The sequence below is a fragment of the Populus euphratica genome, unplaced genomic scaffold, assembly GCF_000495115.2.
Source record: "Populus euphratica unplaced genomic scaffold, PopEup_1.0 scaffold158.1, whole genome shotgun sequence".
NCBI classification, from domain to species: domain Eukaryota; kingdom Viridiplantae; phylum Streptophyta; class Magnoliopsida; order Malpighiales; family Salicaceae; genus Populus; species Populus euphratica.
Genome location: NW_011499913.1, coordinates 900492 through 928196, shown reverse-complemented (window position 1 = coordinate 928196; position 27705 = coordinate 900492). Strand labels below are relative to the sequence as shown.

Here is a 27705-nt window from a genome sequence, read left to right as displayed (position 1 = left end):
GAAAGAGGAAGGGTAGAGATAAGTACATGATGTTTGTGTTAGGTAATAACTTAATCACAATCTATTTTTAATATATATAAAAAAAAAACTCTAATATTTGAAAATTAAATATTTTTTATTATTTTATTTTATTTTAAAATTTATTTTGGTTGATACATAAATTTATTTTCTTCATTGGTATTCTTTAAAATTTAATTTTAAAAAATACCAAAAAAATAATATTTTATAAATATATTAGTTTACACCTGAATGATACGTTCATAGTGAGATTTATTAGACTCTTCATGCGAAAATTGGTTGAAAAAAAATCCTTTATTACTAAAACTAAAAAGAAGCTAATTTTGTAGAGAAATTGTTTTAAATTACCTTTTGATTTTATATTCAGATAATACACTTTATATAGTTAGATATAACTGTTGTCAATATCAAGAACATAAAAATTATGAATATCTTTAATGGTTTGATGATTTTTATTATTGTTTTAATGATTAGGATATTTATGAAAAGTTAATTTTTCCAAATTTTTCTGAACTTATACCCCAAATAATTACCTCAAAACCGAGATACATTCATGCCGTCTTGAAATTATAATAAAGATATATAAATTATATACGATCAATGTTTTAAAATAAATAAAAGTATGTTTAGTTAAAAAATGAACATTTAGATACATATATATATATATATATATATTTATTATAATATATTTTCAGTAATTTTTTAAGGAAAAAAAAAACACCCATAAAGATATATCCCTGTGTCCTAATTATTTTTTTATCAATTTTATTTCTATATATTTCAATATAGCAACCCAACACCAATATTTAATAGAGTTTCAACTGGATCAAGCGTTAGCTACCCTTTATGGGCTTTCGGCCCTGAGATAACATGCAATTCCAGGCCTGTTACGGGTTTTTCAACTGGGTCAGCTGTTAGCAACACCTTCATGGACTCTATGCCCTAGTTTCTGTTGACCCTTGCAGGGGTTGAACGTAAACCCTAGCTGTTCTTCACCTTCTCGAAGCCTAACCTTAACTACTTCGAATTTTAAATCGTGGGCCTATAATTAATTAATTTCTCATAACAGACAAAAACCTAAGCCCCAAGAAAGCATCAGAGATCAGCATTACATTTGCTGAGATCACATCTATGTTTCCAATTTTTAAATATTGCATAGTAAAATAATATAAAAATAAAATTATTTTAAATGAAAAAAATTAAAATTTTTAAAAACCAATCGCAACTGAGAGCAACACCAGCAGAAGGTCTACAACACACAAGGAAAAGAAAAGAAGAAGAAGAAGAAGAAGTGCAGTGTATCAAGAGAGTCGCAGATTCCAAGAATTTTCCGATGGGATTTTCCTAGAAAATACAATAGAGAAAATTATAACACCCAGAAACTGCACAGAAACTTCGGTAACTCCATCTCCGGCCACTTGACTCATAAACCATGACCACCGATTATTGACCACAGTTGTAAAACCCGAAACTTGGCGGGTCGACCTAACACCATTGTCGGGGTCTAAATTCACCTAGCCAGCATGGGAAATATAGGTCCCACAAGACCGTCGAAATCAAACATGCTAAAAATATTCTCCAATATTATAGTTGAACTTTATATATATTCTTCATGGACAGCAAATCAAAGTCCCATGAGCTCAGGAGGACCGACAAGGACAAGACTGCACCGGTGACATTCTCTGCTTTTATAGTGGAATAATCAACGGCCTCCTAATATTCAATTAATGTCTTCTAGACCTCAAGTTTTGTGTGTTGCTGTTTGATGCCCTCAGTATTAATTCATGCGAAGTAAAAATCAATTCTCGTATTATCTTCCGCGTGATCCATTCTCTTTCTAGATGACCTTAAAGCCGCAACTATTTGCATGGATGTAGTAAATATTTAGAGGAATATATACAATTTTTTCTAAGTATTAATCTCAAAGTTTGAGCTCTAAAAAAGTCAAGAAAATGAGCTTATCTTCTTAATTAACCATGGTGTTAACCTCTTGAGATAACATGTCTTTAGATATAAAATACAATAAGTTAGGGTGTAAGTTGGCTTGAGCCATGGTTATAGATCTATTTTTCTTAAAATAGCAAATTTTGAGAATTAATAACTTTAATTTTATCAATATAATGTAATAAAATTGATTTATCTTTAATTACGTAGCTCCAAATTCGTTGGCTCTTCCCATGAAAAAAAATAGCATAATTAACTAGCTAGGTTTTAAAAAACAATAACTTCTCATAATTTTCTTAATTAATTTTAGCAAGGATGACTGGCATGTAACCAAATTTGAAGAGTCGGGATGTGATATGACCACAAAGGGTTTGAGTTCTGCACAGCAGGTCTCGAGTTTGAGTTAAGGCATGCATTTCTCGTAAGAGTTTAGAACAGCCGAGATTTTACTCCCTCACCTACACCTATAAAATACGTTTTCTGAAAGATAGAGTTTCCTCGAATTCAAAAAAAAAATTGAAGAGAGTTTAGAGTTCGTTTAGCATGATTTATGAAAAGTAATTTTTATATTTTTTTACAAATAGTTAGTTTATGATAAAAAGAAGTTGAAATAACTTAAAGCTAGGATTGTGCTTAATAAAAATAGCACAAAACAGCTTTATTTTTCTTAATAAAAAGAAATAATATAGTATACGTTAGTATTTAAAAGTTAAAGATTTTAATTGGATATGTGGGATTATGGGAATTGGGATCAATATTATTTTACACTCTAAAATTAAGTTCATTTTACTTGTCATAAAGCCAATTATCAATCCAAGAACTAAAAAACTACATGTCTATATGTGTCATGTTGAATGAGTTAAATAACGATTAACAAGATGGAAAGCATACTCACTTATCACCCATGTCGATTCAAATGATGAAATTAAGAAAAACAGCAACACACACACAACAAATTACGATCGAGCCGTGAACTAGACTCCTAACATGAAGCTCGCGAATGTGAATAAGATCATAAGCATGGCATTGGTATCATTCACGAGATCGATTTCTCCTCAACAGTTTGTTACGCAGCATCATTTCCACGTTGCATTGACTGGTTCATACATGCAAAATAATGAAAATGACGAAGATATATAGTGAAATGCTTGACTTGGAGGAACCAACGATCGAGAGGCTCTTCCCCTTCCTCTCAACATTTCATGATCACAGTTTTTGTTCACTGTACGAAACTAACAATTAGAAGTAGGTGAACACGCGTGAAACCTGTGGAAATCAAGAGGGAGATCTTTTAGAGCATGCATGGTCTCTATTCGAGATGATAACATGAGATGTTGAAATATGTGTAGTCGCTTTAAATTGAATGGGCCACCATGCATGGACGTAGACCTCTACTTTCCTGAGCATCCACGGTACCTGGTACTTGGTGGCTGGATAGCTTGGCTATCAATTGAAACAGCCATTTCATTCCATTGCTTCAATATGCAATATGAGATCAACTCGTGTTCCTGCTTGGTAATGAATTAATTGTGATTTAACTACCAGAAATTCCCATCAAAATTAAGATCTCGAACTCAATCCTTGATATTGTTTGTGATGATAAATGGGGAAATGGATGATAATTTGTGCTGTGTTTGTGAGGAAATGGGTGTTATATATCGTGTTATATATCATCTACAAATCAATCCTCTAGAACATACAACTCATTCACATTAATTTTCATATTTTCAAAGCATGGTAACAATTGTTGCTCGATATTGCCATATAGTGTGGAAAGATTATCATAAACACAAATTATTCTGAACTTGATTAATTTGTTTGTGCTACCCCATAGCTACACAGCAAGAAAATGCCATATCTAATTAATATCCTTTTAAAAAAATGACCTCAAAATATAAAGAGAGATATAATTTACAGTTATGTGTTTTAATTTTAGATCATTGCCTTTGGATGAATAAAAAAAAATCTAAACTTGACTAACAAGCAAAACATGCAAAGCAGAATTTAAATTGGATTGAGTTTTGAGTTAAATGAGAATTAAATGTGAAAAATATTTCTTTCTCATGTCAAGTTCAATCAACTTGATAGGTCAATTCAAGATTTAATAAGCTTGGTCAAATTCCACTTTGATTTTTTAAAAAAAATTAAAAATTATTTTATTTTATTTTTTAAAAAATAATTAATATAATAATATATTAAATTAATTTAAATTAACTCGTATTGCCCTGTAATTTAAATAAATCATACCATGTTTAATAACTTTGAAGAAAATTAATAATAAAATATAAAGAACTTAATGTTAATGTTAGAAAGAACATAGATTAAGACAAAAGTAACCGTGTAAGACAGATTAATCTTGAATATAAATTGAATTGAATTCAGGATTAAATATTCAAATTCTTTTAGACCAATTCAATTGGAAATTCAGATTTTAATTCAAAGATCCCAAAATTGTTTTGTGTGTTTTTGCATGGCATGGTCTCTTTCAATGCCGTCACTTCCCAAATCTATAACGCGTGGCATAGAAATTTCGGACGCTAACTTCCAGCGACCTTCTATTCCACCATTAGCGACGCGTCAAGCTACAGTGTTTTCTTAATTATATTTCCAAATAATTAAAAAAAACACTCCCATATTCAAATCTTTTGATTCTATTTCAACATTGATTCGAACATCTCATGATTCTAAATCTAACTTTAACTTGAATTAAATTTTTAATTCAATAAAATAAAATTTATTTAAAGATCTCATGATTAAAATCCAACATAAACTTAAATTAATTTTTTAATTAAATCAAATAAAATTTATATAAGCTGGATGATGACTTAGTTAAACATAGTTAACTTAATAAAAATTAAAAAATATTTATTTTACTTAAAATAAATCACTCGAGTTAATTCAATTATTAAAAAAATTCCAGTAATCTGTACTCTCTCTCTTGTTTTTTTTTTTAAAATATGTTGTTGTAGCTTGAAAAGGCTTTTAACTTCCAATTCATCTAAAGTCGCATGGATTCCACATTAATGTTTCATTTAGGGCCCTATAGTTTAAGATTTTATAAATTCAATTTGAAAGTTTTAAAAACTTCATGTGTGGGGGTTTCTATATATATATATCATCGAGTATCTTTGAATTTTGAAGTATTTATGTAGAAAAATAACGCATTGGATGTATGAGGTTGTGGGAGGGAAAAATGAAGGAAAATACAGGTGAGAGAAAAGGTTGGAAGAAGTAAGCATGTCGCCCGGTCGTTTTCTATCCACGTGAAAGTAATTGTATTGGACATATGAGAAATCATGAGGTTAATATTGATAAGTTTAAATTTTAAGGGACCAAATTGAAATATATATATATATATAAGTAATTTCACGTGTTTATAGTTGAGATAATATTCAAGTAATTTCACTCCATTTCTTGATTTTTTTATATTTAAATCTTGAATCTGAAAAATATATCTAAAAATATGATGATCGTAGATGAAAAGCTGACACAATATATCATTTTATTATTATTAAAAATAACTATGTTTTCCGCGTTGAGTTTCATAAAAAGACAAAAAAAATTCAAAAATCCAACGAATTTCAAAAGTTGAGTTTTATTAATAAAACACGAAGACTCGCTTTATATTTGGAATATATAATATTTATCTCAAAAAGTTTTACGAAAAAATAAATGAAATGACCAAGTGAATTTACTTTATTAATAGATTTCCTTGATCTAAATCTTGAATCTGCAAGCATATTCTAAGATATCCTGAAAATTTTCACAATGCATCACTTTATTACTACTATTTTTAAAGATTGATTTTTTTTCTTATATAATATAAATAAGCACTAGTGGGAATGTAGTTTTCAATCATTATTTACGCGGATAGTTCCTCAACTTGGGCAAGATTTCAACGCACGTAGGGTGTATACATGTGTGCAGTATAAAAAGTTAGGTATCATTCGCGCCAAGTTCTTGGTCTTTTTTTATTTAACAAATTTCAGCTTGATATCTCCTCTATTCTAACGTTTGTTTTGATACCTTGGAGAGTCCAAAAACAGGATTTGTTGTTGTTTTTTTTTGTTGAGCTTTATCAAAAATTGATCCTTGACTTTTGAGCAATAGCGTGTTCTTAGTTGATGATGTTTTTGAGTTTGATAATGAAGCTTCGTATGCAGCTTCTACTTGTTGATTATATATCATACTGATTTTAAGTCAATCTAATAACTTCCTATTTAAGCCACCGCAGTTCAAGTGGTTGCTCTCTCTACTTACCATAATCTTTTAGTTTCAAGTGGTTATTGTACATTTCTTGAAAAGGGTGTTTTTGTTGTTGTTGGAATCTGTACTGATGTCGTCAAAGAGGGATTTTCAGTTTGTTGATGGGGGAGATGGGATTGCGATGGGAGCCCCTGCAGCTCAAGAATCAAAGAGATTTAAGAAGTGGGTTGATTTTATTTCTATCTTTTTGTGAACTTTTAATGATTTTAGCTGCTGGTTTAACGGTTTTTAATTTGGGTTTCATGGTTTTCTTCTTGCAGTGCTGTTAGGGATGTGATGGGAAGGCTTTCTGTGACTGATTTGGTGTCTGAAATAGAACCATTTCTTCGAGCTGTGGTGAGATTTCTCTCTCTTTTTATATTTCTTACAGAATGAATATAGCTTGCATTATTTTATTTCCATTTGTAATAGTGTTCTTCTTAACCAAGTCCATTTTCACTTAGTTTTATGTTCAAATGTTAACTTGTGATCATTCAAAGCAGCAACTTGACAATTTTCAAGTTCAATCTGTGATTAGGATTTGTGACAGGTTCTGAGTTGTTCTTGTAATTACCTTCATCCTCTTCCTCTTCTTCTTGTGTGTGTTTGTTGGCTATTTTGGTTTCAATGAGTAAACATATAGTACTCTATAATAAGGATTGGCCTGTAAAGATTTATCTGATTGAAATAGCTCAAATTCTTAAAACTGGGAAGTATTGAATGATTTATGGGCAGTCTTTAAAATTTTGTTCTGTTTCTTGATTGTTTAGATCCGAGATGAGGTGGAACGAACAGTTCAAAGAGTTCTTCAATCCTCCTCAAGGTAAACTATCGCTTCTTTTGCTTGTTATCTTTGAAAAATATGTTAAAAGCTCCGTAACAATCTGGGCACGGCAAGGTTGAGACCAAATTAAGCTTGATCCAATTGAACAGTAGTTGTGACTGGTTCCAGCTTGTATTGATCTTGAAAAATTTATATAAAAAGTCTATAACCTTTGCTATCCTTGTGGTTCTAATCAGAACAAATTCATTTTCTGCTCACTTTCTTGCAGGTCCTCGCTTAATCAGCCTCAGACATCTGTAAAAAGAGGCTTGATGTTGCAATTTGTTAACAAATTGCCCTCCACCATCTTCACTGGTGGCAAGATAGAAGCTGAGGATGACAAACCAGTCATGATTGTGTTGATGGATGCCAATACCAACACAATTGTCACATCCGGTCCTCTAGCTTCCCTGAAGATCGAAATAGTTCCCCTTGATGCTGATTTTGGCTCTGATGATCAAGAGGATTGGACCGAGGCTGAATTCACAGCGAGGGTGATTCGTGAAAGAGAAGGTCGGAGGCCTTTGGTGACCGGAGACCTCATTATTACATTAAGAGACGGTGTTGGCCAACTAGGTGATATGGTGTTCACCGATAACTCTAGTTGGCAGAGAAGCAGAAAGTTTAGGTTAGGTGCTAGACCTGTGCAAAAGGTTTCTGATGAAACGAGGATTAGAGAAGGAAGAAGCGAAGCTTTTGTGGTTAAGGATCACCGCGGAGAGTGTAAGTTGGAAACTCAACTTCAACTCTACATATTGTCTGTTTCTAGCAAAATCTATGATAAAACAAGGAGACTGACAGTTAATTTGTTCATCCAGTGTATCAGAAACATCACCCTCCACACTTCCGTGATGAAATATGGCGACTGGAAAGGATAGCAAAAGATGGTGCATTCCATAAGCGGTTGGCAATTGATGGAGTTAAATCCGTCCAGGACTTTCTGCGATTGTATATGATCGATCCAACAAAGCTGCGCAATGTAAGAGAATCTCCTTTTTTTCATACCCTTATTTCTTTTATTAAGCTGTTCAAGGTTTTACGATTACTTGACCTAATGAATCCATCACAACCATGGGATTGCAGGTACTTGGATGTGGTATCTCAAACAGGACATGGGATACCATCATCAGGCATGCTACCACCTGTGTTGTAGATGATAGCAAGTTCTATAGTTACTTTGATGCTGGACAAAGCATCGGCCTGCTCTTCGATTCCATCTACCAAGTTGTAGGAGCAATGTTTGATGGCCATAAATACGAATCCCTGCACAATCTCACGCCTCCTCGAAAAGTAAGTGGTGCATAAGACCATGGGATTCATGGCAATCCTTCAATTTAGACACTCTAGATTGATTCATTGATTGGAACAGACAGTCCCTTCTTGAAATGTCCATTGTTTCTATTTTCCATGTGATTGATCAATTTCTTTGTTAAATCTGGTAGGTCTTGGTGGAAAACATTAAGCGGCAAGCTTATGAGAATTTGGACAGCTTCATCCAGATGGATGCTACTACTCTCTTTGGCCCCTCAAGGTCCTTCACAACCCTGCAGGCTGAGCCATTTAATGATCCAAATCTAGCTCTGAAGCAAGTTGAATTCCCAGTCGCAAGCCAAGGTATACGAGCTTGCAATTGCCATAATTGTCTCTGAAATCAGTGCTTCCAAGTTCACACTTCTCATTTTTCTGAGATGTTTTGTGCAGATCAGCAAGAAGTGCGGATGGATTTCTACAACTCACCTAGTTCAACATCATATGGATATGCAGAAAGCGGCAGTCCATTAGAAGTGTCTGGATCTCAGCCTAGTCATCAAGTGGAAGCACTCCCTCAAATGTTTCGGAACAGCTTCAAGTTTACAGATTTTTTCCCCCTTCCCTACAATGGGGAAAACAGTTGGTCTCCAAATGGTTGGCCAGTTCTGACAAGCACACAATTAAGTGCTGGGGACATGTCTGATGTCCAAACATCAACCTGGTCTGCTGGCAATTCAGCATGGGGGCCAGGCAATGCCTTCATCTTCACTGCAGGTAATGAAGGGGATGTAGGCATTTTTTCTTCTCATCCAAATTTCGGTGTACGCATGTCCCAGATTCGAGCACCAAAAGCAAGATGGTGCAAGCTTCGTGCTGCCCTCAAAGTGGGGTCATTCATGCGGGACGTCGCAGCTAAAAGAATGTCGCAAAGTCTCTGTATGTAAATCACTAGGTTTGTAGTAAGCTTCTCGGCATTTAGGAGATAAACTCCCCTAGGTGCATGAGAGTTAGTCATTAGATTTCCTGTTCTCTTGCAATCTTTTCTTTCCCACCATTGTAACAAATGCAATAAAGGGTCCTCACTCCTTTAGTCTGTTAGCTTAGTACAATAGCTTCCAAGTTGCCCTTCTTGTAAAAAATGTCACAAAGGGTCTTATGTGTGTTGCCTTAGTTTTTGTTAGCTTATGATGATTCCTATAGTCATTCCTTCACCTTCTTGTAACAAATTACCACAGATGGGTTCTTGTACAAAGCGTTCAGAATGATCATAAAGTGAATCTTTTTCTCAAAATTGTGTGCCAATCTATTCCACCATTTGCATTAATGCTTGACGGATTCTGAGCTGTCCCGTTTCGTTGACGACGAAGAGATTTTTTTATCAGTGAAGCTGCAATGCGTGCAATCTATTTCTGCTGCTGTGTTATTTTATTTGCAGGCTATTTCCAGGCTGAGGGTTTAAGGCTAGTAAAAGTAAACAAGTAATGTCATTAAAATGGCTATCAGACCCCTTCCGGGAATCTGGCCTCGTTCAGATTGAAGATTTGCGAGTTAGATGCATCAACTTGTGAGTTAATAAATTCATCCAAGTTTTAATTTTTTTAAAATATTTAAAATAATATTAATCCAGATTTTTAAAATACTAAAATAATATTATTGAAATAAAAAAAATATCGTAGCAATTGCTATCCTCATCATTAAGTTATTATAAAAATAAAAATAAAAATAAAAACTATATATACGTGTGGTTGGTAATATGGTACAAATATTTTAAAAAATATTTTTTAATTAAAAATAAATTAAAATAATAATTTTTTAAGATTTTTTTATTTTTTATATCAACACACAAGTCAAAAAATATTTAAAAAATAATAATTTAATACTTTTTCATATAAAAAGCTAATTCTAAAGACATTTTTTAAAAAAATATCACAATATTAAATATTAAATGATGATAAAATTTAAATGATTAATTCATGATATTTGATCAACTCCATCGAGCAAGCAAATTAAAAATTTGAAATGATGAGTAGAAAGTAATCATGTTGGAGTTAACTAATTCAACATCTACAGTCGGATTATCCGATTGGATACAGGAGATCCTTGATAGTCAATTCATAATTACATTGGTTAATTAGGATCATCTTCTTAGAGTAAAAAAGGGAAAAAGCATTTTCATTCTTATTTTATAAATAAGTGAGGTTGAAATAATAATAATAATTAAAAAATAAATAAAAACTAAGATTACTGAAATCGGGTCCATGAATACTTTGATGTGAGCCATTATATCCTTTTTCATCTTTTCCATTATGATAGTCAAATTAATCATACAAGCATGATCATGATGAATCCAAATTAAATTTTTTTTCTATTGGAGGGGTAAGATTTTATTTACAAATCACGTGAAAAACTATTCAATTCCACGTATTTTTTCAGCCAATCCAAAATAGTTCAATAGAGAGGGTATTTTTTTTCTACAATTTGCACGTATTTTTTCTATTTTTATAAATCCTGATTCCGCTTAATAAACTAATATGGTGATTTGCCTGTTCAAAATTTATTATTAACATGGTTTTATGTTAAATTGGATGAAATTTAACTTCATCAATCTATTTTTCTATTAAATTTATTAAAATTTAGATTAAACTAACTTTAATTTTAATTTAAAATATAAACAAAATAATTTTATTTTAATTTAAAAAATCTCGGCATAACTAATTAAGATAAGGTGTATTTTAAAAGCTAATGCTCCATTAATATGATTAAATATGGGTTTATTTAAGGCATATGTCAGTAGCTCAGTGATTAAGAATACTCTAGATACTTACCCACGTTTCCTCGTAGATGTTATTGTAGTTTGAAGAATTTTCATTGAAAATAAAAAAGTATATATATACAGATAGTCAAATAAATTCAAACCAGATGTTTTAATAAATAAATAAATAAATGACACAATTGATAACTAAAAACAAAACAAAAAATTAAAAAACATATATAAATCAAGATATTTAAAATTATAAGACATGGTATTTATTGGGTTGTATTCACTAATTTTATTATTAAAATATTTTTTTATTCAATTCAACACCAATATAAATAAACACACATATTAAATTAATATAATAAAATAAAATAACAAAAATATTATATAATGTTATCCATGTTAAAAATATTATCTAAAAATAATTTTTTATTTTAAAAAATAAAGTTTATTTATATAAAAATTATATATTAAGAATTCACCCAACTTCAGCGACCTTCATCGCTGAAAAATTAGAGTTTAAAATTATTTTATTTAAAAATTTATTTTTAATTTATTTTTTATCAAATCATGCCTAGAAAAAATACCTTCAGAATTTGTGATGCACATGTTCATAACTTAGAAAAAATACCAGAACTTTCAACACGTTATCCGTGTTTAACATCCCTTCGATTCTACTTCCTCTTTTTTCAAGGTTATCATTGACTAAAAAATCACAAGTAATTGGCTTTTAATCATAATCAAAGGGCACATGATAAAATTAGAGGCAGCAATCAACAATGCTTTCCGCAAGGTTTTTTGTGTGGATGAAAAGTACTGGCTTTACTATTAAATTACCATGCATTTTAGTTTTTTATATAATATCTTATTTATTTATTTTGAAGGTTTACATAACAGAACAGAAATGTAAAAAAATATATATAAATTTGTACAAGTTAATAATAGATGTTGATTCTTAAAATTATCAAGAAAAAAAATTAACTTAAAAAAAAATAATATATATTAACTTGCTAAATAAATATCTAAACTCAAAAGTTTAAATGATTAGATGATTTTTTAATATATAATTTATATTATTTTTTAATATATTTTTTCAAATAAAAATTATTTAAATTTAAAATTTATATAAAATTATACCACTTGTGATAATTTAATGATTAAAATTTTAATGTAATATTAAAGAGTCATCTCTATTAAAAAACTTAAATTACTATATAAAATTTTAAAATATAATTTATATTATTTTTTATTATAACTCACATGATCTACATTATTATCCTCACAAGCTACTAGCTAGATGAATCAACAAGTTGAATATCATAATTATAGTTTAAAAGTAAAAAATTTTAAAAACATAATAAATAAGAAATTAAATTAAATATTTTATGATGCATATTGTTTTTTAAATATATTAAAATAATTTTTTAATTTTATTAATATATCACAATTATAAAAAAATACTAAAAAAATTATATAAATATTTTTTCAAATCAAAGAGAACCAAACTCATGAATAAAATGTGAGTTAATCTTCCCAAAGTAAAGAAAAGAAAAGAAATCTCCAACCCATAACTTTAAAATCGGGCCCAACCCAGCGTGTTGGTCCATGGCGGGAACCAGATCAGGTTTGACAAAGAAAAGTTAAAAAAACGAGTAAAACCGTTAGTTACCCGGTAAAAAATTAAGGTTACCCAGGTTGAATTTTCAAGAATCTAGCCGCGATCTAAAGAGAATAGAGCGAAACGTGTGTAAACCACGCAATTTTCAACGGCAAATCCCGTAATTATTCTCAACTCAGATGCCAAAATGACCAATGGAATGAAAATATCTAGCCTCCCGCAACCATTACGGGTTCATGGCATTTATTCGATCATCCTTTTTATCATTTATGCCACTTTGGTCCTCTTTCTCTCTTTGTCGCCGTTTCATCCCTTTATTCTATATAATTTGTTTTATCTTGATACCCTATTTACTTGCTCTCAATAATTATTTAAATTTTAATGCATATTTTAAATTATTTCCTATCTAAACTCATTTTCAACTGAATATATCAACAAAAAGTTTCCCTTGCATCCATACATAACCATAATTACTGCTTTTTAAAAAAATATTATCTTCTGATAATTGAAGGAAACCAAGTGATTACCAATATGAAGAGTAGGGATGACACACAATAGGGAAAACAGTGTCCATAATAAATTAAATTGAGAGTAGAGGGACGAAAACCACCGCTAGCTCAAACAAAGGCCTGCTTTCAAACCTCTCGAACTTTCCTCTCTCACAACCATCCCCTCGTTCTCAAAGATATTTTCTTCTCTCTCTACAAACCCACAAAGGACACAAACAGCCCTTTATAGCTTCAGTTCTCTTCACCTCCCCGAGACAAAACAGAAGCAACAAGGCAATCGTCTCCTTCTGTGGCCGAAGTTCTTTCCTCCTTTCTTGTTTCTCTGTTATGCTCGCTCTACGAATTCTCTGACGACTGCGAGGCTTCCGGTTTACCGTTTTGTGAGAATTACTAGTATTTAAGCGGTATGGATCGAGAAGGAGGGTCCAAGGGCGGATCTTGTTACTACACGGTTCTTGGGATTCGTAGGGATGCCTCCTCCTCTGATATCCGCTCTGCTTACCGAAAACTTGCCATGGTAAATCCAAGAATTTAAAAACAGCCCGCGTTTTGACCCTCCTTGCTGATTTATGATTTGCCCTTCTAGCAAAATCTTCTGACTTTTTTTTTAATTGTTACAGAAATGGCATCCTGATAAGTGGGCTCAAAATCCGGGTGTCGCCGGAGAGGCAAAACGGCGGTTTCAGCAAATTCAAGAGGCTTATTCCGGTGAGTTTGAGGGTGTTAATTGGGTGTTAGAGTTGTGCTTTTGAACCGAGGGTGATTATGGTTGATGGGTTCTTGCAGTTTTATCTGATCGATCGAAGAAGTCAATGTACGATGCTGGGCTTTACGATCCTCTAGAGGAAGAAGACGAGGTCTGTTTAAAATTATCTTCTCATTCTCACGAGGCCGAACAAACGGTGTCGTTTTTAGTTTATGGATTGTGGTGGTTAATGATTTGACTTTTGCATATTCACTTTCCTGTTCGTGTGGGGTAATTGAGGTACTGGAGGCAAGTTCCTGTGGCCCTCTGGTAAAACATTTTTTAACCATAAAATGATAGCTATACGTGAAGGGATGCAATGTATAATGCTTTCTCAAGAAAGTATATTAAAAGAACATAATCTCATTTTATGGTAAATATATGGGTTTAAGAAAATTACAGTGTTTGAAGTATGTTAGCTTTTTTTAGTTACGTTTCACATTAAAAACACATAAAGTACATAGTTTTTTTTTTTTTTTTGTGTTTTTCTCTTACATAATGATTTGATTATGTAAAAAATAGAGAAAAAAATTTCAAAAAAATTATTTTAATACATTCTTTTCTGCTATTAATTGTAAGTTTTTAGTTGCGCAATCGACTGGTTGAACAATGTTTAAACCCTACTCGATCACTATTAATTGTTGATCTTACATGGTTTAGGTTCATTAATTCCATTACCTTTGACCGTTTGTCCGAACCTTTTTAATTTCTCAAACCAGGAATTTTGTGATTTTATGCAAGAGATGATCTCCATGATGAACAATGTGAAAGACGAGGTATGAAGTTTACTTTCCTGTTTTGCCGCCCCCGTTTATGTAAATGTTAGTGTTTGTTCACTGGCCCATCTGAAAAGGGTATAATGGTAAACTTGACCTGCCGACGGGGTGTTGAATATTCCAGGGAGATAGTTTCGAGGACCTGCAGAAGATGTTTGTGGAAATGGTTGGTGGCAACGGTGCGAGCTTTGATCTGAATGATGAAGCAGCGAGTACGAAGAGGGCAAGTGTCACCACATCGAAAGGTAATGCGGCGAAGCGCAGCACCTCCTGCTGTTGATGCGTGAATCCGAGGGGATCACCAGCCACAACTTTGATCTCCCCCCCCCCCCCCCTTTTTTTTAATCTGTCGTGCCCTTTTGGTGGTTGTAAAATGGTGGTCCCAAACCAAAGAAAAAAAAATCTAATTGGGGTTTCTTGGGAAATCTGGTGTCTATTGGGGGCTAGTTTAGGTAACAGTGCAATTTGTTCTTAACTTGGAAGGCTTGCGATGATACTAGATTGAATAAAAATCTCTTGACCTTATTTCTGTTACTGTCTTATCTGTATATATTTCTTGTGCTTGTAATTGGCCGTATCACGTACTTTTTTGTTTGAGCAAGTGTCCTCGCCAACATGAGGCCACGTGGGCATCCAATTCCATTTTGAAGCTCTCACAATTAGGCCATGGAGCGTGTGAGTGATATTGTGGCAATAATTGTTATTTATATTTTTTTAAGTGAAAAAATTATTAAAATAATGTTTTGTATTTTACATCAGCTAATCAAAACAATTCAAGAATTATAAAAATATAATTTTTTTAAAAGTGTAATGCTACCTCAAGGCTATGAGTTGGAGGCAATTTATTTATTTATTTTTAACTCCACACTTGTTTTGAAAAAAAAAAAAAACGTTCATGAGATCAATCAATTGTTCTATCATTTCAAATTTTCAATGATGCAATGAGGTATTGGATGCGGGTTAGGTGGACTTTAAATTTTAAATTTTCTATTTTAAGGATATTGCTGAATTCTAGATCTGCCAAGCCAAGGCCAGTGAAAATGCCGAGGTTCATTTTGTTCATCTCATGGTGTAGCATGCAAAAGCTTTCACAGGGTCCATGGGTGATGGTGGTCTGTATGACAGACTGCTGCTGTGATGCAGTTAGGTACCGTGCCTATAGTGGCAGGATGCTTCTAGTTCGTGCAACTTGCTAACTTATAATAGATATTTGTCTCTGGCTTGCTTTTCCTTTTCAAGCTTTTGTCATCATTTTTTTTTTATTAACACAGGTGATTGTATTAATTTACATTCACATTAGCTTATGAAACCTGAATTAATGATAATATAAATTTTTAATTATTTTAAAATTTACGAGACTTGAATAAATAATTTAACTAAACCCGTGGAGTTTTATATTGGTGCTGTTGTGCTGGGAGGATCATGGCATAGAAGATTTTTACTAGGGAGTTCAAGTGGGCTGCGGCAACTAGGAGATTTTTTAGCTAACACCTGCAAGTTGCATTGTGTATTGCTTGGGAGACCAGGGGTGAATGACAATTCAAGATTTTTTTTTTTTTAACCATTTAAAAAAGATTTTTCAATTGCACAGATTTTTAAAAAATTGAGGGTGAGAAAAAAATTAATTATAGGGGTAATTTTTTTAATTAGAGAGTAGCTTTAATAAAAAAAAAGGGCAAGATTTTTGCCAATTTTCTGAATTAAAAGAAAAGGGTTTCCTTGAAAAAATAGAAAGAAAAAGTGATCGTCCAATTAGACCAGCCCATAAGCCATTTTGGATCCAGACAGCACCAAACCTGTTATCTTTTCACTGCCAAGAGAGGGAGGTAATCGCTGCTCTGTGAAACCAGCCTCACGCTATACCCTCCACTCTAGATACCATGGCACCCATGTGTTCACTAGGATGCCATGGTTCAACTCAGGGCTTGAATCAGACAAGCCAGAAACAGAGCAGATCCGGACCCAACCTTTTGAGCTGAATCAATGTTCCATCACCTCGAAGCACCCACTTGGGTTACAAGCCCACGTTACTAGGCTCAGCTGACTGCCAGGTCAATAAAAAAATTACATGTAAAATTCATGATAAAAAAAATTAAAAATAATCATAAAATTAATATATATAAAAAAAAAACAGAACAATAAGATGCTGGAAACCCGAATCTCCAACAAATTAAATGTTAAAAGATAAAATTAATAAAAAATTAATTACATAAAAATATCTAAAAAAGTGAGGATGAAAAAAAAATTAATTAGAAGTATAAAAAAATTTCAATTAGAGAGTTAAATTAATTAAAAAATAGTTTTAATAAAAAAACAAAACAAAAGAATAAGGGTTAAACTAAAAAAAATAATAAAAAATTGATTGAATGATAAAATTAAAATATAAAAAAAACTTTAATAAAAATACCAAGGAATTTTTTTTTAAAAAAAAACAAGGACTAAAATAAAAAAACAAAACATGTGAAAAATTATAATTGAATGACTAAATTAAAAAAAAAACTTATATAAAAGGAATAAAAACAAAATTAAAAGAATGATGACTAAAAAAACATATGGAAAATTGTAATTAAAAAACTAAATTGAAAAGAAAAAACTTTTATAGATAGAAAAGGAATGAAATAAAAAATTATGAGAATGAAAAATGAAATTGAGAAATAAAAAATAAAAAAGATAATAATATACATTACTTGTAATGAAAGAGAAAAGAAAAGGAAAAAAACAAGCATTTACTAGTGGTAATTTGACCATTGTAAGTTGTTATGTACCCCTCCACATAAAATAAAACATATATAGAAAGAAAATAAATAAATAAATAAAACAATTTTGATCACTGGAGACACCATGCACATCTTCTGAATGGTAAGAACAACACTTACTCGACATGGTATATGATGGGTTTTTTGAATTAAAAATATTACTCTAGTGATAAATTACTACTTTACCCTTACGAAAACCAACATTTGAAAACAAATCTGGAGCCAGAAGAACCTAATACCAACGATGCAATGCATTAAATTTCTTTCTATATATTTTCAGAAAACAAATGTACTGATACATTTTATAATTCTCCTGTTCATGAAACCAAGACTACTTATATATCCCTACTCTAAACAATTGATTTTTTTAATTCCCGGGTTAGTTTAGTTATTTTATTATTTATAAAAATATTGCATGGACAAAAATATCCTCACTTATATTAATAATAATGAATATTAAAAGGCTAGGCAATTTTTTTTACCTAGGCCGTAGAAGTCGGCTTATTATAACATTACACTAAATCTATGACCACAGTGGATCCTCGATGAAATTTAGTATATTTGTTATTATTAATTAACGTAGGATATTCTTTTATTTTCATTTGCAAAAATCCCAGCCGCAGACGATCAGACTACCTCAAGTTTTTGTTAGGCCCTAGGAAGCTGGCTCTCGAAGCCCACTGGTCCCTCTACTAGACCAACCATTTTCAGACCCAAGACATTTAACATGTGAATTTACTGATGGATCTAGTGTAATAATTCAACCTGGCTTCTACAGGCTTGTCATGCTTGCAAGACCGGGTCTCCAAACTTACCTGGAAAAGGATACGGGTTATTGGGTTAATCCACAAATCAGGGATTAATCGTTTTAATTAAAACAATGCTGTTTTACTTTAAAAAAATATTATTTTTAAAAATTAAATCCTTCTAGTTTCGATAAAATTTAGCTAACCTCAATCTCAGATTGGACAAACGGTAAACTACAAATCACCCCCCTAAGTTTCAGATTTGTTAGTTCCTGCCTAGACTCTTTATCTTTATGACTTGCCTCTGTTTAAGGTTGTACATTTATTTTCATACGTTTTACTACATGGCTTAATATAATTCGTTAGTTTTGATTATTTTTTCAATATTTCCCCGAATTTTGGTATTGAAAATGGTATGCATCTCATTGAGACACTTAACAAACTTTATAGTTTAAATAGATATTGGCATAACCTCAGAGCGCTATTTGAAGATTTAATTATAGTTATAAGAACCGATATGTGATTTACCTAATTTAATACTGTGATTATTGTTAATGTAATTAACCGAGATCAACTCATGTTATTTCAATAAATTTCATTTGAATATCTTAGTTTTATGGCCCTCGTGCTGTGACAAGCACAAACCAATATACATAAAACATATAGTTTTATTATTATTATTTTAAAACTCAAATCATCCACGTGGATCAAACTTCGGGTTGCTCGGTGACTCGGGTTTGATGCGATCAAAACTCACCCGTCAATCTTGTTCACCTTTTTTATTTTTTATTTTTTTATGGTTAAAACAATGTTCTTTTTATTTATTTATTTTTAAATTAGGACGTGGAAAACTCGCTCCAGGTTGGATATTAAAAATAACGACTATTTCACCTCCGGAAACGGCATCGTTTTAATTAGATGCAAATGCAAGACCCACCGCCACTGCTACCCTGCAGGTAGGCCATCACTTCTCTCCCTTCACTTTCAAAATTCAAATCATCTCAGCTAATGGCACATCTCGTAATACAATCACGATCCAAGACCACTTTCTAACCAAACCCTATATATAAATGCCTGTCCCCCACAGTCTCCTCTCTCCCTAACTTTAAAAATCAAACAAAAACCTCGAATCCCCGTCTCTCTCTCTCTCTCTAAAACACTCAGTTGATTGTTTGATTTGTCGCTTAATCACTCAATCAAGTCGCCAATCCAAAATAATCATCTAATTAGTTATTCAATTAATCTAAAACGATGTCGCTGAGGCCGAGCGCTAGGACTGAGGTCCGCCGTAACAGGTACAAGGTGGCGGTGGATGCGGATGAGGGACGGCGGAGGAGAGAGGATAACATGGTGGAGATCCGTAAGAATCGGAGAGAAGAGAGTCTTCAGAAGAAGAGACGTGAAGGACTTCAGGCACAAGCCATCCCCGCTGCTCTTCACTCTTCCGCTGCTGAGAAAAAGGTTAGTTTCGTAATTCCATGGTTCCTTGTTCTGACTTTTGGTTGTTATTCGATTCAGTGTCTCTGTGTGTAGGGTTTGAGAGAAATTAGGTTTATTTAATTAATTTTGTTTTGATAGTGAAATTTAATTATCTGCTGTTGCTTGGATGGTTAAGATTGGGAGGAATTGGTTGCTGGTAGTTCGGTTTCAGTTTCGCTTTGCCCGGCTGGAGCTTTACAGTGTGCAAGCTTTGTCAGAATTAGGATTTAGTTTGAGTTGGCGTTGGAGTTTTGATGAATGGATTGAATTTTATTGGTCTGGTTTGTGAACTGTGAGTTGGTTGAATGGGTTATGCATGTGATGGTGTGTGGTCCTGTGGAATTGTCTGTTCTGAGAATTGGTTATTTCTGGTTTGGTTATTCTAATTTCGTTAACACTCTAGCTCTTGAGGGTTTAGAATTTAGATGGTGGATACTCGTGATTTAGGTGAAATTCAAATACATTATTGTTTTTATTTTCGAATTGGTTCAGTTTTTGTGTCTTCTTAAAGATGTATCAGTTTTGATTTATTCTTTATATGTTGGAATTGGTTGACAGCAGTTGGAACATCTGCCATCAATGGTTGCCGGTGTTTGGTCTGAAGATGGTAACCTGCAACTGGAGGCGACCACTCAATTCAGGAAATTACTTTCAATTGGTGAGAAACTGCTTCCTGCAGTGTATTTCATAATAGTATCAATGCTATTGCATAACATGTTTCTGTTGTCAATTTGTGTTACCAGAGCGCAGCCCGCCTATAGAGGAAGTTATACAAGCTGGTGTCGTTCCTCGATTCGTTCAATTTCTTATGAGGGAGGATTTCCCACAACTGCAGGTATCATAGAAGCCTTCAGCTATGCCCTTTGTTTCTTTTTTCATTTTTTTTGTGGTTGTATATACCAAAGAATTCAGTCAGGTGAAAATTACTGTAGTTCGAAGCTGCTTGGGCTCTCACAAACATTGCTTCTGGGACATCAGAGAACACCAAGGTGGTGATTGATCATGGAGCCGTCCCTATATTTGTACAACTTCTTGGTTCTCCAAGTGATGATGTTCGTGAGCAGGTATAAAAATAGAACATGACCAGCATTAACTGGTTTCATTTTCTTTTGCTTTATATTTTTTTAGGCTTGGCTTAGGTCTTATGATGTTGTTCAGTGTGCATGAACTTGGCTTTTATTAATTAACAGCACCAAGTGCATATCATGCTAGATAATAGTGACCAGTCTCCTTCCTTAACTTTTTCAATGTGTAGGCTGTGTGGGCATTGGGAAATGTTGCTGGAGATTCTCCTAGATGCCGTGATCTTGTCCTTGGCCATGGAGCTTTGCTTCCTTTGCTGGCACAATTAAACGAGAATGCCAAGCTTTCCATGCTCAGAAATGCTACATGGACGCTATCAAACTTTTGTCGAGGCAAGCCACAACCTCCTTTTGATCAGGTTTGATTAATTATTGGAGTGCTTTACTTCTTTTTAACCTGATATGCAAAAAAATCATGCTCCATTCTTCATTTGTTGTCACTTGATAATGCCCTTGCCATTTAATTTTTTTTGATAGTCACGAGGGATGCAGGGAATTATTTCTGTGTAGCATTGTTGTCTTGAATGATTGATGTCTATTAACATTTTATGCGATGGTTCTTATGCCATAGTGTTGTTGTCTTCTTGTTGTATTTTCATTTAACAGGTTAAGCCTGCACTTCCAGCTCTTGCTCGCCTTATTCACTCTAACGATGAGGAAGTCTTAACTGATGCTTGTTGGGCACTCTCATATCTATCTGATGGTACGAATGACAAAATTCAAGCTGTCATTGAAGCTGGAGTCTGTCCACGGCTCGTTGAGCTTTTGCTGTAAGTATTAAATTCTTTTTGGCTGATCACTGTTATACATGTTCGTGGGACTTGCAATTTTATTTCATTGTTATGCACCCAAATTCGTGACTTTTCTGGCCTATTTCAGGCATCCATCTCCTTCAGTCCTGATTCCTGCTCTTCGCACTGTTGGAAATATTGTCACTGGGGATGATATGCAGACACAGGTATGTAGCACTTTTTAGTTTTGCTTTTCTGTAATGTGCAAAAAAGGTTTACTATTTGGCTATCTCATGTTACATCTAGAAAATTCTTTTATTTGAGATATTGGCTGTCTTAGCACTCCTTTTAGCACCTCAATGATATCCCAGATGGAGTTAGTAAGGATTTAATATAATAGTTGTAGCATCAAGTCCACTTCCACCCCTGTATTTGATGGAACCTGAGGTTATGGAGTTTGTGGCCTAGATCAAAATACATTTTATCTGTAGCAATTGCTTAAACAGCTATACCTTGTAGGTTACTGTGAATTATTAACTATACTCCATTTTCATCATATCAATCCAGGCAAGTTTACTAAATAATTCCAGAGTGTTGGACACTAGGTTTTTCAACATATCAACTCATTTTGGTTACATAGCAGCTCCACTTATCTTGATAATAGAGAGGAAATTTGTTTTTGAAGCGCTACACATTTCGATGAAAATGGTACAGTAGTAGGCTTGTTATATATTGAAGGGGCAAGGAGCAGGTATGGTTATGAGCAAAATATAGTTGGTGTAGCTGGAAATAGAAGCGTCTCTTCTTATCTCATAGTTGTGAAAAAGAGAGTTGAATTTTATTATTTTCTGTTATTGGGCTATTCATTAGGAATGTGCATGTAGATGCTTACCATTCCAAGTAGAGATTTGTTTGTCTGAGATGCTAATGTTGTTCTGCTACCATGTAGTGTATTATCAATCATCAAGCATTGCCTTGCCTTTTGAACTTGTTGACCAACAATTATAAGAAGAGCATCAAGAAGGAAGCTTGTTGGACCATCTCTAATATAACAGCTGGTAACAAAGAGCAGATCCAGGTAAACCAGATACACGTGTTGGTAACATTTGTTTCTTCAATTGCATTGATTTGGTCTGGATGAGGACTTGGTGTTTTCTGCACAACTTATTCATGAAATATTTCAGGCTGTAATTGAGGCTAATCTTATTGGTCCACTTGTACATCTGCTTCAAAATGCTGAGTTTGACATCAAGAAAGAGTCTGCATGGGCAATTTCAAATGCTACATCTGGTGGTACTCATGAACAAATCAAGTAAGCAGTAGCCTTACACAGTTTGAAAACTATGTTTTCAAGTTGTAGCGTGTCTCAATGAGCCTGCTCATCTGTGTGTGCTCTGTACAGGTACCTTGTTGGCCAGGGTTGTATCAAGCCCTTGTGTGACCTTCTCATTTGCCCTGATCCAAGGATTGTAACAGTCTGTTTAGAAGGCCTTGAAAACATCTTAAAGGTAGGAGAAGCCGACAAGAATGTGAGTAACACTGGAGGTGTAAATCTTTATGCTCAGATGATTGATGATGCTGAAGGATTAGAGAAAATTGAGAATCTACAGTCTCATGACAACTCAGAGATATATGAGAAGGCAGTGAAGATTCTTGAAACATATTGGTTGGAGGAGGATGACGAGACAATGCCACCAGGTGATGCTTCTCAATCTGGATTCCAATTTGGAGGCGACGCGCCTGCTGTTCCCTCTGGTGGATTTAACTTCGGCTAAAGGTATATATTATGATGGTTCATATTCTAGTAACTGGCTCGCTTTTGGTGATCGGGATGGAGAGCCAATGGGCATCTTTCTTTGCTACCGAAAACGTCCCAAAAAATGAAAATATTTTTCCAGCACTCAATGATGTATTATTGATTGCAGGAGTTTTAGCTGCTGCTCCATTGAAGTGTGGTGAGCTGGTTCAGGTCAGATGTCTTGTTGTCTCAGTGATGAGATTGGTGTCAGGTTCAGGTCAGGTGTCTTGGCGACCCAGTGGTGAGACGGTTCAGGTTCAGGTTCAGGTCAGGTGTCTTGGTGTCATGTCTGGTCTATCTCCGGTCCCGGGTGATAGGGTGTTGGACTGGCTGGGGTCTTACCAAGGCCGGAAGAGAGAAATGTGATTGGTGGCATGATTGACTTTGGGTTTTCATGTCTAGAATATTTTGGGAAACCTGAGTTCATTTTAAAAGTAGTTGTCCTAGGAGATTGGGCTCTCTTATAAAACGGATGTTGAGTCTTTTTTCTTTTAAAAATATTCTTCCTTTGTCCTCGTCGTCGTCCCAGCAGCTGTAAATCTCATCTCTTCTCCTTCAACAGTTTGCTGATTTTGGCACTCACAAAATCTTTACATTGCCATGCTTGTATTTACAAGCTATGTTGGAATGATGTTTCCTTTACACTGCAAGAGTCGGTTGCAAAGATTTTCTTTTCTATAAGTGAGAGTCAATATGCCATCTAGGGTTTGGACCATTTGCAGGGTCAAAAACTCAATGTTGAAATAACTGCTCTTAATTGATAATAGGACAGCCTTGAGAATAGATCATCCTGATCAGATCATCATTTGAAACACCCTTAAATTTGATTAGTGATGTCAAATCTCTACTCCTTACGGAGGCAAGAACTAGAGCACACAGTAATGTTGCTGTTAGAAATCTACATTTAGCTCTGCCCAAATGAGAAAACTGAAGGGTTTCACAAGAAAACATCACTTCAACATAAATGGAAGCATCACTCGTTAGCACTAACAGAAGGTAAGGTGCATTTGTCTTCAAATAAATAAATCCTAAACAGCTGTGTTTTAAGACAAAGAAAACTTAATAGGCAAGCTTACTAGGTTAATAAGGTGTGCTGGATATACATGATTTAACATAGACGATACAAGATTTAGCCATGTATGGAGGAGGGTTACCTTGATGTCTCGTCAACCCGAGTCTAGTGAAAGGGTTAAAAACGGTTATTTTACCACAAACACACTGCTTCATAATTATATTTTTAAGTAAAAGATTAGGTTGGCCGCACCTGACTCTTGATCCTACTCTTGAGCCAGGTTGAACCTCATTTGAAATCCTATAGCTATTACTCTTGTAACTATAACTAGTACGAACACTAATTCAACACTGAGGATTAAGGTATTTTTAACATGAAAAAATTAATACTTAGCCTCGAGTGCATCACAAATAGAATTTTGTTAAAATTTAATCATTATTTTTTCTTTTTTATTTGATTATATTAAAAATAATTTTTTAAAAAATAATAAAAAATATTATTTTAATATATTTCTAGAAAAACCGTTGTATCAGAAAAAAAAATAATAATCATGAGCCTCAGCCCAAATTACACTGCACAGAGGCCGGGCTTTCAAATAGTACAATCACATTTTAACAAGCAATTATATTATAAACACTTAAAGTTTATCCTAGCTTTAACGAGGATTTTTTATTTAAAAAAATAAAACTCAAGAGATAGTATATGTTATCAATTTATTTAATCTTGAACTCCAATGTATAACTAATTTCTGTGATTTTAAATTCTTAAACTTCTTGATCAAGCAAAAAAAAAAGTGCTGTTCCTCACTTTAAATGTAAAGATTGGAATAGTAAAAATGGGTAGCGTTCTGAATACACGGATATATTTTTATACTTACTAGCGGACCTTCTTCACCGAGAAATTAATAAATTAGAAAAATAAAAATTACTTGTCACGTGTCAGCACAATTCGTTGGCATAATTTAGCAGACAAAACATGTCAATAATTCATAAAAAAAAATACCAGTTTTTATATCCGTTTTACTATCATTATTGATGATGGATATTCATGCATGTCTGTATTCAATACATGGTACATTGTATCTTTACCAGTCCATGAATGGAAACATTAAAATGACAGTAGATTTACATACATGATCAACATGATAGAAAAAAAGGGTTTTGTCATACCGGTCTGTTTGTGTTTTAGTTTGGAATAGCATTAGGCTTTAAAAACACATTAAATTAATAATTATTAGTGTTCTTTTTGTGATTTTAGTGGGTTTGGTATAAAAAATAAAAAAATTAATTTAATATATCTTTAAATAAAAATACATTTTTAAAAAACCTTTACACTATAATAATAACAACGCATTAAGTATAGCTTACTTTTAAAAAAATCAAACTAGAAAACAAACAATTAATAACCCATTTATTTTTATATTTTAGGAATGTTTTAGAAAATATTTAAATTGTTTTTGTTTTATTTCCTTACTTTTAAGTTTCTTTTTTATTTTTTCTGTGTTTTTAGATGATTTGATATTAACAATATTTTTATATATATATTTTTAAATAAAAATAATAATGACCATCCCCATTCCAAACAAGGACATCCATCAAGAAGGGTCTGGCATTAAATTTCATTGTATTGTGCATATTGACCTAGCTGAGAATTCCAATCTCTCACACATCCAAACATGGTTTAACTTTTGTGTTTCTGCGTTGTCCGAGTGACCCGAGAAACAGAAAAGGAAGTAGATTTTCACGCAATTTCATGTTTAACCAGGAAAAGTTAGAGCAACTTTCTCTCCTGTCCCCATCGTATGCTTTGCTAGGTCAAAAACTCGATTCGAACTTGCGGGTGACCGAATGACAAGATAAAATATATACTCTTGGGTATTCGAAGTGGTATCTTGGAAAATATCCAAATACATGTTGGAAAATATTGAATCAATTTTATTTATTCTTAATTATGAAATCTATACGGAATTGTGCTGGATTTTAGATGACCTAGCGTTATATAATAGATAACTCGAGAGAGGTGGTTCGATGATTGAGAAAATATACCCTGCCTTTTAGTTTTTTGGATCCAAACTTTGTAGCTAGAATGTATCAGAATAATTTATTAACTTTTCTTTAAATATACCAGATCAATAGGAAGCCAGCCGTGTGTTATTAAAAAAATTATTTGAGAACAGAATTCCTTAACTGAAAATATAACTTTTTAGTTATTTTTTTTAAATTTTTATTATTCAAGTTAACTTAAAATTAAATTTTATAATTTATTTTAATTTATTTTTTATAAAAACATCTTAATCACGTGATCCGAGTTGTGAGATTGACGCATAAACCTAAATTAACTCGATTAATTTATTTTTAAGTATTTTTTAATTGATTTTTTTAGTTTTATTATTTAATATTAGATTGATTAATAACTATATTTTATAATTAATTTTAATTTATTTTATATAAAATTTATCTTTATTTTATTAAGTCTTGAATTCGATAGGTAACTCAAACTAACCAGGATTGATTTATTATATTTTTAATAATTATTTGAATTTTTTTTAGACTTGTAAAATTGATTAGGTGGTATTATATTAATTTTCAGTACAATTTAGATTTTTTTTCAATTAAAAAAACTGATTTGTCCCGTGGTTTAGCATCGCACCCGTCTATGTCTACGATATAGTTGCTAACTGTTTTTTAAGCTGATTCCCAAAAAGCAATAATCAAAACCATCCTGGATTAATGGCAGTGGATTACAGGGATAAACTAAAATCTAAAATAAATGGAGAATAACTTTATCGGGTTATATGTTCTTGGGGTTGTAAACATACTTGGTAGTTGAGACGGCCACGGAAAATTCATTTTGTGGCATGATTCCATGTTAACTGGGGGCACAGACCTGCCCCAGCTTCTCTGCTCCAAGCACCAACAATTGTCCTGTTCTAGAGAGAAAGATACAGAGGGCTCAGCTTTTCATGTCCATCCCTCTGATGGTTCTTAACATAAATCCCATTAAACAATTCCCCTGTGCCATTGAAAGCAGAGCTTCATCTCAGACCACATCTCTTTCTCAGGCCTCCTGTGACACGTCGCTTTCACTGGCGTCGTGAAATGCTCTTCTTGCTGTGGCCCTTTGTGCACTGATCAAGGTGTGTTTGGAAGTTCCATCAGAAAATCTTGTTTTTTTTTTAATTATTTTTTTTATCTGTGTTTTTACTTTCTTTTTTTCAAGTTTATATTAAAAATATTTTTAAATTTTTTTTAATATATTTTTAAATAAAAAATATTTTTAAAAATAAATTTTTTTAATATGTATAAAATTTTACATTATTTATCACGACACCACAAAAATTGATGGAAAAACGATTTTACAGTATTCTGGTTTGATTATTTCTAAAAGGATTGTGGTTGGATAAAAAATCCCCGC

At 32.8% G+C, this 27705-nt stretch overlaps 3 protein-coding genes across 4 annotated transcripts; all 3 read left to right on the top strand.

Moving 5' to 3' along the window:
* The first annotated feature begins 5939 nt into the window (after positions 1–5939).
* Positions 5940–9492, top strand: LOC105134278 (uncharacterized). Its single transcript, XM_011038625.1, has 8 exons — positions 5940–6390; positions 6489–6564; positions 6978–7030; positions 7260–7753; positions 7849–8009; positions 8114–8320; positions 8473–8644; positions 8732–9492. Exons 1-8 carry the CDS (start codon positions 6299–6301, stop codon positions 9223–9225), a joined length of 1749 nt encoding a protein of 582 aa, XP_011036927.1. The 5' UTR covers positions 5940–6298; the 3' UTR covers positions 9226–9492.
* Positions 9493–13272: 3780 nt separating this feature from the next.
* Positions 13273–15221, top strand: LOC105134279 (dnaJ homolog subfamily B member 8-like). Its single transcript, XM_011038627.1, has 5 exons — positions 13273–13683; positions 13787–13874; positions 13953–14023; positions 14631–14687; positions 14812–15221. Exons 1-5 carry the CDS (start codon positions 13573–13575, stop codon positions 14965–14967), a joined length of 483 nt encoding a protein of 160 aa, XP_011036929.1. The 5' UTR covers positions 13273–13572; the 3' UTR covers positions 14968–15221.
* A 4095-nt stretch (positions 15222–19316) lies between these two features.
* LOC105134280 (importin subunit alpha-1) lies at positions 19317–23957 on the top strand. Of its 2 annotated transcripts, none has more exons than XM_011038629.1 (11): positions 19317–19650; positions 20230–20326; positions 20412–20503; positions 20601–20732; positions 20924–21109; positions 21357–21520; positions 21630–21708; positions 22431–22559; positions 22666–22793; positions 22884–23258; positions 23407–23957. In XM_011038629.1, exons 1-10 carry the CDS (start codon positions 19441–19443, stop codon positions 23254–23256), a joined length of 1590 nt encoding a protein of 529 aa, XP_011036931.1. In that variant the 5' UTR covers positions 19317–19440; the 3' UTR covers positions 23257–23258; positions 23407–23957. The 2 variants fall into 2 exon arrangements, with proteins under 2 accessions (XP_011036931.1, XP_011036930.1); XM_011038628.1 differs by having other exon boundaries at positions 20227–20326.
* Positions 23958–27705: the final 3748 nt, after the last annotated feature.

Excerpts from the sequence above, each read along its gene's own strand:
- LOC105134278 (XM_011038625.1), top strand. The coding sequence starts at position 6,299 with ATGTCGTCAAAGAGGGATTTTCAGTTTGTTGATGGGGGAGATGGGATT. Across the intron at positions 8,321-8,472 it reads ATCTCACGCCTCCTCGAAAA|GTCTTGGTGGAAAACATTAA; the intron begins GTAAGTGGTGCA and ends TAAATCTGGTAG. Across the intron at positions 8,645-8,731 it reads ATTCCCAGTCGCAAGCCAAG|ATCAGCAAGAAGTGCGGATG; the intron begins GTATACGAGCTT and ends TGTTTTGTGCAG.
- LOC105134279 (XM_011038627.1), top strand. The coding sequence starts at position 13,573 with ATGGATCGAGAAGGAGGGTCCAAGGGCGGATCTTGTTACTACACGGTT. Across the intron at positions 13,875-13,952 it reads AATTCAAGAGGCTTATTCCG|TTTTATCTGATCGATCGAAG; the intron begins GTGAGTTTGAGG and ends GGGTTCTTGCAG. Across the intron at positions 14,688-14,811 it reads TGAACAATGTGAAAGACGAG|GGAGATAGTTTCGAGGACCT; the intron begins GTATGAAGTTTA and ends TGAATATTCCAG.
- LOC105134280 (XM_011038628.1), top strand. The coding sequence starts at position 19,441 with ATGTCGCTGAGGCCGAGCGCTAGGACTGAGGTCCGCCGTAACAGGTAC. Across the intron at positions 19,651-20,226 it reads CTTCCGCTGCTGAGAAAAAG|CAGTTGGAACATCTGCCATC; the intron begins GTTAGTTTCGTA and ends ATTGGTTGACAG. Across the intron at positions 22,560-22,665 it reads GTAACAAAGAGCAGATCCAG|GCTGTAATTGAGGCTAATCT; the intron begins GTAAACCAGATA and ends GAAATATTTCAG.